The 12,151-nt window shown below is 30.7% G+C and overlaps 1 protein-coding gene across 1 annotated transcript; it reads right to left on the reverse strand.

Moving 5' to 3' along the window:
* Positions 1-4,520: 4,520 nt before the first annotated feature.
* LOC131619747 (transcription factor WER-like) lies at positions 4,521-6,106 on the reverse strand. The gene is made up of 3 exons (XM_058890813.1): positions 5,792-6,106; positions 5,062-5,423; positions 4,521-4,947 (listed from the first exon to the last, which is right to left on the reverse strand). The coding sequence occupies exons 1-3, from the start codon at positions 6,104-6,106 to the stop codon at positions 4,521-4,523; spliced, it is 1,104 nt and encodes a 367-aa protein (XP_058746796.1).
* Positions 6,107-12,151: the final 6,045 nt, after the last annotated feature.

Raw genomic sequence — 12,151 nt, forward strand, 5'->3', positions numbered from 1 at the left:
TAAAGCATAATGATTTATCGTAAAAGTGTATGACTAAAGCACTCACACACACTAAAATATTTTTCAAAATGTTTTTACCCAAATAAAAATCTTCAAAAATATCTTAAAGTTGTGCCATATGAATTGGGAGCAGTCAAAATAGCTATAGGCAAGATTTTGAGTATTCTAATCGGTTGAAACATTTGTCTTATCGACTAGATCAGTTTAAATTTGTGTCCCAAGCTATTATGACAGCGCCTTAATGATGTACAATGACTAGATATCTTTTCCATTCTCTTATAAATTTACAACCGATTATATTTCAAACTTCTAATCGAATGTGAATATGTTTCAAACTTCTTTTTGAGCCAACCTCTGACCTATAAATAGAGGTCCCTTTTACCATGTCATTTCATCTAGAATTATGTTTTGACACTTTCAACTCTCATTCTCTCTCTCTCTCTCTCTCTCTCTCTCTCTCTCTCTCTCTCTCTCTCTCTCTCTCTCTGTGTGTGTGTGTGTGTGTGTGTGTTTCTTTGTCTCTCGCTAAACTTTTCTTTAATTATCTCTCACTAATAATTTAGCCCAAGTGATTTTGTGACAAAATTATTTTTGTGACTGAGGATATCTTGTGATTCTGGAAAGGGTAGAATTGTAAATTTATCGATGGAATATTTTGTATACAGATTTGAAGAATGTTATCCAATTAGAGATTGTTTGTGAGTTAGAAGTTAAACCCTTTAAAAAGCTTTGGCGTTGGGATTGTGTGATCCGGTCTATGAGCATTCATCATGTTTGATATTAGCCAGGTATTAAAATCGCATAGTTTATTGGATAGCCTGGTATTAAAACAACATTAGGTTTAAGCTCATATAAGTATTAAAAGCTTGAAACCAAGGTTTAAGGTTCGTGAATATTGATCGCTCCATGTTCCTTGTTTGTGAAGAAATAACTAACCACCTTGATTCACTATTTGGAAAAGAAGACTCAAACTGCCATATTCTAAGTCTTGTATTATTTGGTTAGAGGTTGTGAGATTTTCCTACTAAAAGCTCTCAACATTTATTGAAAACTCCCTAGATCAAATATCAGTGAGAGGAGTAGGGACTTTTATTTCGACCGAACCTCTATAATTATTGGTGTTCTTATTTTCACTTAACTCTTTCAATTTCTGCAACTTATATTATGTCGTTTACTTACGCTTCTAAGTTTTTGAAAATATTTTTATAATCTGGTTTTATTTCCCAAACAATTCACTACCTCTTGTGTGTGAAGTATCAAGTCCAACAAGTGGCATCAAAGCCTAACTCATGTTTAAGGACCAATCGTCCTAGGAGGAAGATGACTTTCGACACAAGACCTTTTCTAAATACACCCCCATATTTTATTGATAGTAGATTTAATATTTGGAAAGCTAGATTTAAAATTTTTCTTCAAAGCATAAATCATGATTTATGGAAAATTATATTCAATGGTTCGATTTTCCCTACTCATCAAGTAAATGATGAAACAGTGGAAAAACCCTATTCCCTTTGGACCGAAGAGAAAAAAAAAAGATAGAGATAGATCTTAAAATAAAGAACTTTATAATAATGTCTCTAGATGATAGTAAATTTTGTGTTGTTTATCAATGTAGAACTTCCAAGAAAATGTGGGATACTCTTAAAATTATACATGGAACTTCTCTAAGAATCGAACAAGAGAAAATGAACACATGAGGTAAAGAAGATGAAGACACCAATCATGAATGTTTTTCCAAATTTAGAAATATTGGAAACTTTGTTGGAAATTGTATTACTAACAAATATATGAGAATTAAGAATTAGAAATTTAATTCAATCCTTAAATCAAAAGATATGAGCCTTCATGAATTTCAGGAAAAATAAAGAAAGAATAAAATCGTAGAAAAGTTGAATGATCTAGTTCAATTACTTAAAGATGATGGAATCCAAACTGAAGAATCATCATCCTCATCATACTACTATCATACAACTTCTGTGCAATCCTATGAAAGGACATACTCAGTAGTTGAACGATCCTCAAAAGATTCAACACCAAATGAAGGACCCTCTTGTTCAAGGTATGAAAAAGAAGATGGAGAAGTTTCTTCAACACATGAACGAAGAAGAGGATGAGAGACATTAACCTCAGGGAGAAATAATAAATAACCCTCTTCCAACAAAAAAAAGGATAAAATCTTGTTAAAGGTATTCTACGAGGGAGATACTATTCTAGGTATCCAACCATCATATGCTAAACTATTTAGAATGAGTAGTCAATTAGAGTAAGAAAATGTTATACTAAGAGAGCGTACCCTAGGTCTTAAGGAATTCTTAAGATATCTTAAGAAAATCAATAATTCTTTCAAAATAGATATAATTAAACTAAATAATTCGAAATAGGAATGTAAACATTGTGACTCCCTTAAAAAAGAAGTTATTGGTCTACGTGAAACTCTAGGAAAGATTACGCAAGGTAAAAAGAAACTTAAGCTAACTCTATCTAGTCAAAGATTCGCTTTATAAATAAAATAGGTTTAGGATTTAAAAAGGAAATAAATACTAGAATAAACATAGATCATTAAGGGAAAGAAGTATGCAGTATATAAGTGCACATACTATAAGAGAACAAGTCATCTGATCCAAAGATGAATGATGATAGCAAATATCATTTGTTATAATTAAAGAGAAGTATTTGACAATATCTCAAAGTTTTTGATCTGCATTGATTAGTTAAATTGCATGTATGTAATGGATTTATTCACATCAATGTTGAACGCGAGCGTCCCTTTCCTACAAAACCCTCCTGAAACCCCACTGCAATTCCTCTCCATCCGGCTTCCTCTAATTAGGTCTATTAGTCGGCCCCCTTTCCATTTCGATCCCTCATCATCCTTTTTTACTCTTCCTTTGGTAGTTCTAGACTGGACCTTTGGAAACATTGGGGGATTCACAAATAACTTCTGATTTCCTATGAAAAATATTATCCAACTTTGTTGCTAACAATCTTTCATCATTCACATTACATTGCATTCTTCCCCTAACATCCCTTTTTGCCGGAATAATAACCTCGTTGATATCTCCAAACTTTATATTCCTTGTACATATCTTTCGCACTCAGTTTATCCAAAAACAAAGTGAAGAAGGTTGATACAATCAAGTCATGATCCCCTCTAAAATGTTGCGCCTTTGTATCATCCCAAGCTTGCCTCCGCCTTGGCTTGACTCGATTCTATTGCTCCTCCTTCGTTAGCATTGTAATAAAGTATGTATTTTGGGGATGATTTACTTACTTTATTTATATGGCTTAAATATGTTTATGGTCCCTATAAATAACCCAAAATCTAGTTTTAGTCCCTATAAAATTTTTGTTTAAAGAATTGTCTTTATAAAGTTTTCCGTCTCCAATTTTGGTCCCTGCCGTCAAATTTCATTAACGGAAGCTGACGTGGCACGTCACGTAGAAGACAGCTTGGCAAACATTTTAAAACGCAATAGATTGAGGGGGCTTTAAACCTCCTCTAAAAAAACATTAAATGTTAGACAACAATGGATTAAGTAAATAAAGGATTAATATAAACCAGTCCTTTTTAATAGAAATTTCAGTTAAAGCCACCTTACCTTACAATAGAAAGCAGTGAGGGAGTACAAGTAGAGTACGTTGCCATCTTAAAATAGATACTATAGGGAGACGCCCAACAAGGTTGAGTGCTCCAAAAAGTGGCAAAGCAGTCGACCGTTGTTGTCTTACATTTAATGCTTTATTAATTTTTTTGAGTTGTTTTAGAGGAGGTTTAAAACCCCCTCAATCTGTTGCGTTTTAAAATGTTTGCCAAGCTGTCTTTTATGTGGCGTGCCACGTCAGCTTCCGTTAATGAAATTTGACGGCATAAATCAAAATTGGAGACGGAAAACTTTATAAGGACCATTCTTTAAACAAAAAATTTATAGGGACTAAAACTAGATTTTAGGTTATTTATAGGGACCATAAACATATTTAACCCTATAAATATTCATTTTATAAATATTTGGTCTTACATTCAAAGTCAAACTTAATATATTTTTTTAAGTAAACAAGCCATAGTTGTTGGATAGAGTTATTTTTCTTAGAAAAATAATATGAAAAGAAAAAATCATTAAAAATTGTTTCATGTTCGCCAACTCATATTATTCACATACATGTATGTTTATATAAATCATCTAAACTATTCATTTTAGACATTAGAAACTTTAGAATTAATGAATGAGACACTTTGTACTTTAATGAAAAAATAATGTGGAAGATAAATTTGAGTTTAAAATGCATACATTAAATTAATGAAGTAGTTCTATTAAATACAATTAGAAAAAATATTCATGATACAAATCAACTCTTAGAAAAATGAAAATAATAACTGAACAAGGAAAATGTGCATTATAATCCTTAAAAAATTTGTATGCTCAATCTTATTATCTTTATTGTCTAATAACCAAATACCCGACAAAGAGTCAAAAAGGTTTTCTTCATCATCATTCTCCAAAGAAATTACCATAGGCTCAATCTTACAAAATCTTTGGTGGATATAACATGGCTTCTAGATAGCCATTAGTACGTGGACTATTAGGCTTTAACATCTCATATTGAATCTCATGAGATGATAGAATTGAATTTTGAGGATATTGATCAAAAAACTCCTCAGATGAAAATAATGGATGTTGATAATCCATATCTTGATTGTACCAACATTGTGGAAGCGGAGGGAGATCTTGATTAAAAAGCATATTATTTGATGTAAATGATGGACGTGTATCTTTCTTATTTTGAATGTGTGAACATTCTGGGAGTGTAAGAAGATCTTGTTTCATGGATAAAGAAGTAGTTTCCACATTATTATATAACATATTTGAATTATCATCCAACTTTTGAAGTGGTTCAAAGTTGATATTTTCCTTATCTTGAAAGTATGAACTTTGCGGGAGTGTAGGAAATCTGTTACAATAGATAATATAAGTTCAAGTGTCAGTCCAAAAATATATTATAAAGTTAATAGATAATTTAAACTGAATTTAAAAAGAAAAGAAAAACATTTAATTGTCTACTCACCTATCATTCAATGTTGGAACAATATGATTGCTTAAAGGAGAGCTTCCCACATTATTGTATATCATATTTGAATCATCAACCAACGTTGAAAGTGGTTTAAAATTGATATTTTCCTCGTAATAAAATTGATCTAGATAATTATCTTGCATAATATCTTGATGATCAAATTCTACTCTTGGTAGAGCCATTTCTTCTTTTTGAGAGACGTTATTTTCTTGGTTACTAGAATCCCTCATCACACTCTCAATCAAGTCATCAATATTGTTTATGCTCTCTGAAAAGGAGAACTTTCTAGATTTTTTTAAAATTCTTGTTTTTGAATTAATAAAATTCTTTAACTCGTTATCGGTTCTTCCAGGAAACTGTCACAACAAAAACAAATACAAAATAATCATATAACCAATTATCGACTATTTCAAAAAATTGTCACAACAAAAACAGATACAAAATAAATATAGAACCAAATAACTATTCTTCTAGAAAAATATTTATGCATATCACATAAATTCATTAATTAATACATTTCCATCAAATTATAGGTATTTAAATTTTCAAACTTATGTCATGAGAAGAGTCAGTTCTATAAGTAGACTCAATGCAAAAGATTATTGTTCTATTTACAGAAAAAAAAATTAGGCAACATATAATAAATGACTACACTATTCATATAAAGCCTAATAAACTTTTATTTTGTTTTCCTATAAAAGTGAAGCATAAATAAACAACAAACCTGTGAAACCATTTGAGACCATTTAGGTCCTAACTCACAATAGAGACGAACAAGTTTTTGTATTTCTTCTTCACTAAATGAATCTCTTTTCAAACTTGGTTTTAGACTATTTAACCATCTAAAACGACAACTTTTTCCATCTCTATTGAGTTTTATTTTCTCTCGTACTTTATCCCATTTTTTAGCTCCATATTTTCCCACATAATCTCTTAATAATGCATCTTCTTCTGGTAGCCATTTTCCTTTTTTCAACACAATATTTTTAGTATCATCACCATGATTTCCTTTTTCTTGTTGCAAAGAATGTGATGCCATGATTTTGAGCAATTGTGAATATTGGGATAATGGTGGTGAATAGTGTTAGTACGTAGAATAAATAAGAGAGTCCTTGTTTAAATAAAAACCCTTGATCCTATTTTAACTCCTATATTTGCTAACCAAGTTCTAATTTTTAATAAGATTTTTCATTGTAAAATATTCCATATTTGAAATGAATAACATGATTTAATATGTATGCCCTATATATTTGCTAACTATATTATCCATTGAGATAAAGCCCTAACTAATAGGGTACAAAATTTAAAGTATAAAACTACCTCAACACTAGTCCAACGCTGGTAATTAAAATACAAATTAATTGATAACAAAAGTTAAAGATAAAACAAATATAAAAATTTATTTTTAATTACAAGAAAATATTAAATAAATTTATCTGAGAGATGATTTTAGCGTTAAAGTTGAGAAACTCCGTTTTATAAGTGCCACCCCCTTTTTTCTATATTTATTTGATCCAATTAAATAGGGGCAACATGTAGTATTCCAAATTTGTCTAAACAATCAAACGTTTTTCAAAAAATTAATATAATCTCTATTATTTTGTTAGGATTTTTTTAATTGTAGTAAATTTTTTTTAAAATAATCGAATTAAAAAATGTATTTAATTGACGCTATTATTTTAGCATAATATTTCCAAAAAAAAAGTGACATTATTTGTTTTTTAATTTAATTGCATTTATCATCATTTTTATTTTCCTTTTAAAATTAAAAAAAATACAATACAATCCATTTAGTTTAAATATTGATATTTAAATACAAAGTAATAAAAATAAAATAAAATAGATTTGATAAGCGGTAGGTTTTATAATTCACATAACTTACTTGTTTTCTTTCTTTCTTTTATTAATTTCACACAAAATATTATTTAAAAATAAGCATATATTTGATTTTGCCCATTTTATTCAATAAACCTATCAGAGTCAAACAATTTTAAGTTAATATCACTTTACCCCTATAAAATAGATGATTTTTGCTTTATCCTCTACAATATTTTTGTTTTGGATTACCCCCTTGTAATATATATTTTTTTGGATTTTTCCTTAAACGTACAAATTAAACATTGAATTTGGTGGAGGGGTAAATAAAAAATATATATTACAGGGGTAAATTTTACATTTAGGGACAAAAGACATAGATATTAACATTTCAAGAGAGTGGTGATCATAATTTTTTTTATATGGGTAAAGTGAATTTCGCCTATATTACGTGAAATATTGTATATTTAACCCAATCATTTTTAACATCCTACAACAATAACAACAAGGAATTATTTCACTAAGGACCCGTTTGTTTTGACTTTTTTTAAAAATGATTTTATAGTGTTACATAATTTTGTGAAAAAAAATTTTACAAATAATTTTTTTATAAAAGCTTCCAATAAAAATTTTGTTTGAATAGTAATTCTTAAAATGTGATTTTAGGCATTTCATCTATTTATGGGAAAAAATTTTGGATATCAAAATTTCAAAAAATCACTTAATTTTGAAGCTATTTCAAATAGATTTTCATAAAAATCATTTATAAAATACAACTTTTTGAAAAATTGTGATTTTAACTAAATTTTGGTCTTCAATAATGTGTGTTTATGTTATAGGATGTCAAAATTAGTGTTTTATTTTAGAAAAAAAGAATATAAAAAAACTTGTAACATTTTGAAAAACGGTTTTTTAAAATTTCAAAAATACAAAGAAAAAATATATTTTTTTAAAGCTGAAACATACAAACCCTAAATGAGATCCACTAGATGAATCAATTTTTTTCATAATACTCTATCAAAGACCATACTTTCATCTAAATTTTTAATCTTGAGATCTTTCTTAATAACTTGTGTCATAGTTTTTTTAGGTCTTCCTTTACCTCTACTTATTTGATTTCTCTCCATCTGATATAATTTCCTTACCACTTAATCTACACACCTACTCTCTACGTACCAAAATTACCTAAGTTTATTTTCCACCTTCTCTATGTTCCAATACTCTCTTTAATATTAGTCATGTATAATTCTATCATGTCTAGCCTTACCACACATCTAACTCAACATCTCGATCTATGCTACACTTACTTTATCCTCGTGTTAATTTTTAACCGCTCAATATTGTGTCATGTACAACATCGCATGTCTTAATGCAGTCTGATAAAATTTTCCTTCAGCTTGAGTGGTACATTTGTGTCACATAAAACACCTTAAGTCGTCTTCCATTTCAACTACCCACCTAGAAACAATAGATTACATTTCCTAATACTTTGTTGATATTTGTGCTTGGAGGTATGAAATTGATGATCCTACAAAAGATCCTTTTGAAAGTTCTGATGACGACAACACCAAATATTCCTGAAGTCGGTGGTAGTGGTTTTCAATTCTTTAATGACGATGATCAAACTTAAGGACATCTTGAATCTCATCTAGTAGGAGACTCAAGGAATTCCACCTCTTTCTTTCCACGACAATCTTCTGGAAAATAGTTTTCCAAAAATGCATCACGAAAACGATCCCAAGTAACCTGAATACCTTCCTCATCAAACCTCTGAGCCATATTGCCCCACCAATCCCCAACTTCCTTCTTCAGCATGTGAGTACCAAACTGCACTCTCTGAGCATCAGTGCAATTGATAACTCGAAATATTTTCTCGATCGCCTTCAACCAAGCTTGAGCTTTATCCGGTTCATGCTCTCCCTCAAAGGTAGGAGGATTGTTCCTCTGGAACTTTCCCAAGGCACGAAACTCATCATCCTCATCATTCCGATTTCCAGCAATAGCTTTAGGAACTTGACCAAGAGATCCAGCCAACATCCTCAATGCATCAACAATGGCATCATCGTTCCTTCCAGCAACCATTGTCCTACGACAACCAACAACCAAAACAGACAAAACAGTATTGATCGTGTCAAATACACAAATATAATACAACGGGAATAAGGATATTAACGACTATTGACCAACTGGTCGACCTTGCTCTGATACCACTAATGTAACACCCCTTTCTAATACCCCAATTAATAATCAGAAACAAATACTCAGAGTAAACATGCATATAACAAGAGGCATCACAACGATGTTTTTAAAAACTAAAAGCTTTTAAAAACCAACAAACAATACATCCGTCTACATAAGATACATCTGGTCATCAATATAAAACATTTACTTGGCATAATTTAATCAAAATATGCATACACAGCGGAAATCACAAATACTCATGCATTGTATAAATGATCCATGTCCCATACCATGATCATGTCTTGATATCATCCAAATGGAACCATAACAACATATCCAAAATATTTGGCACTAAGGCCTCCAAAAACAACAATAAACATCATACGAAATCATAAGGCAGTATCAAGATACAAATCCAAATGGAAATATGAGTTCAACACACTAATCCTAACCCATTGTTACATGACCAGAGCATCGACTCACTACCTAATCAAAACGAAACTCGGAGCTCTCCGATTAAGCCACGAATCGAGCAACTACTCGTTTGAACCTGCACGTTACCAACAAAGGGCAACATTCAAACAAAAGGGTGAGAATTTAAATTCTAAATAGAAAATATAATAAGGGGAAATGCAACACATATAAGCATACATTTCAAAATTCATTACACTTCTCAAAACATACATTTATCCTCAATATAAATTCAACATGTTTAATACAATTAAGTATCACAATCAAAATTCACAACATCGCATTTCAATGATGTACATGTTTACACACATATCACTCATACACATATATATTTCACATTCCACATCAAATATGTATTATTCACATATATCACATTCACTTTACCTTCCCTAATTCATATCATATGATTCATCATTTCACACACACACACACACACACACACACACACACACACACACACATATAAATCAAATTCACATCCACACATTCATATCACATAATCACACATAACAATATTTCACACTGACACGTGCGACTCGAGTGTGACTCTATGCGATATGCATGTGGATCCCTCTGTTATCATTTTCGGTCATGCCGATTGTCATCCTCTCTTGACTAGATAACCACCTCAAAGCCCCATACTCGTTAAGCTTTCAAACCCCTTACTCGTTAAGTTTGGGACAAGTAAATAACCTTCGCAAGATTACCCAACATTGCCACTTTCAAAGACTCATGCTTGTGTACGCGTGCAACAAATTAAGACTTATGCATTTAAGACGACCGTTCTACCTTTTAAACTACACAATCACATCTTCACAACTTTGCACAACATTACACAACATGCCATTCAATCCAATCTCAACACAATTATCATTTAGCAACCAATTACAAATTACATCCAATTATACCTCACACATATTAATCAATCAATTAATAACACATAATTAACATATAGAAGTAATAGGTATGCAAGTCAAGTCTCAAACAAACAAGAAAATATTTTTGGACACAGTTCGCGTCGCCAAGCTTTGGTCGCGCCGCGAAGTACCAAACATAAACAGTGTATTTCGAAAATTCACTCAGTTCGCGCTGCATCCACATGTGCGCGCCGCAAAGTACAAGGCAAAACCAAGTCATTCCAGAATCCATTTAGTTCGCGCCGCCACCATTATTCGCGTCGCGAACACAGCGCAAAAATGAATTTTCTATGTGAAATCAGCACAGTTCCCTATTTTCATTCCATCACTCAATTCACAGTTCAGTTCATTCTTTTGCACACGAATTTCACACAAATATCACACATATAACTCATATGTATCATTAGATTCATCAAAACTTCATTAATCATGCAAATCTATGAATTCTACCAAATCCCAAAAGTTAGGTTCTCACATTCTTTTTATCAAACATGTTATAAATCAAAACCCACCCATGGAATCAAGTAAAGAATCATTATTACATGTTATTTCTACCCATTCTAAGCATAAACAACATCAAACAACACAAATCTCATGAATTATGAAAATACCCAAATTGAAATCCCATTTTCTAACACATACAACATTACCCAATCATAGATTCTACAAGAATTTAGATTCTAACCCTTACCTTATCTCTTAATCCACTCTCTTGATGAAAATCTACCAATCTCCTCTTCTTCATTTCTATGTTCTTCTCCTCTTCTTTCTATCTTTCTCCTCCTTTCTTTCTAATTAGGTTATGACACAAAGTTTTGTCTTAACTCTCATTATCCCTTTGGGCTTAACCCACTCAATACTCTTTCTCACTCAATTAAGCCCATTTAGCTAATTTCTAATATAATTCTACTATTTATTAATTAGCTAAATAACATATAACACCCAATTAAATAATTATCACTCAATGATTATTAAATAAAACACACAAACAATTATCAAATATCAAATAATCCTAATTAATTAAAATCTAATAAAAAAACAGGGTGTTACACAACTCATCAACATGGTTTATGCTTTCTCGAGCTCGGTACTTTCTAGAATTTTTTAAACTTCTTTTTCTTGAATTAATAAAATTCTTTAACTCGTTATCGATTCTTCCTGGACTGTCCTAACAAAAACAAATACAAAACAATTATATAAATTACCGATTTTTCTAGAAAAATATCAATGCACTTCATTAAAATTCATTATTTAATATATTTTTCAACAAATTAAACATATTTAAGTCTCCAATACTTATGTCTTAAGAAGAGTCAGTCCTATAAATAGACTTTATGCAAAAGATTATTATTTTATTTACCCAAAAAACCCCTAATCGTATAAATTATACAAAAACCATTACCTATAACAAATGATCACATTCATAGAAAGCTTATAATAAACTTTAAACTTTTTTTTTTTAAAAAATGAAGGATAAATAAACAAACCATTGAAACCATGCGAGACCAGTTGGGTCCTAATTCTTTAATAAGTTTCTCCTCTTCTTCTTCACTGAATGAACACATTTTTAAAGTTGGTTTTAGATGATTTAACCATCTTAAACGACAACTTTTTCCATCTCGAATAAGTTTTGTTTTCTTTTGTACCGAATCCCACTTTCTAGCTCCATAGTTTTTCACATATTCTAGTAATACTCGATC

Source organism: Vicia villosa, linkage group LG7 (genome assembly GCF_029867415.1).
Source record: "Vicia villosa cultivar HV-30 ecotype Madison, WI linkage group LG7, Vvil1.0, whole genome shotgun sequence".
NCBI classification, from domain to species: Eukaryota; Viridiplantae; Streptophyta; class Magnoliopsida; order Fabales; family Fabaceae; genus Vicia; species Vicia villosa.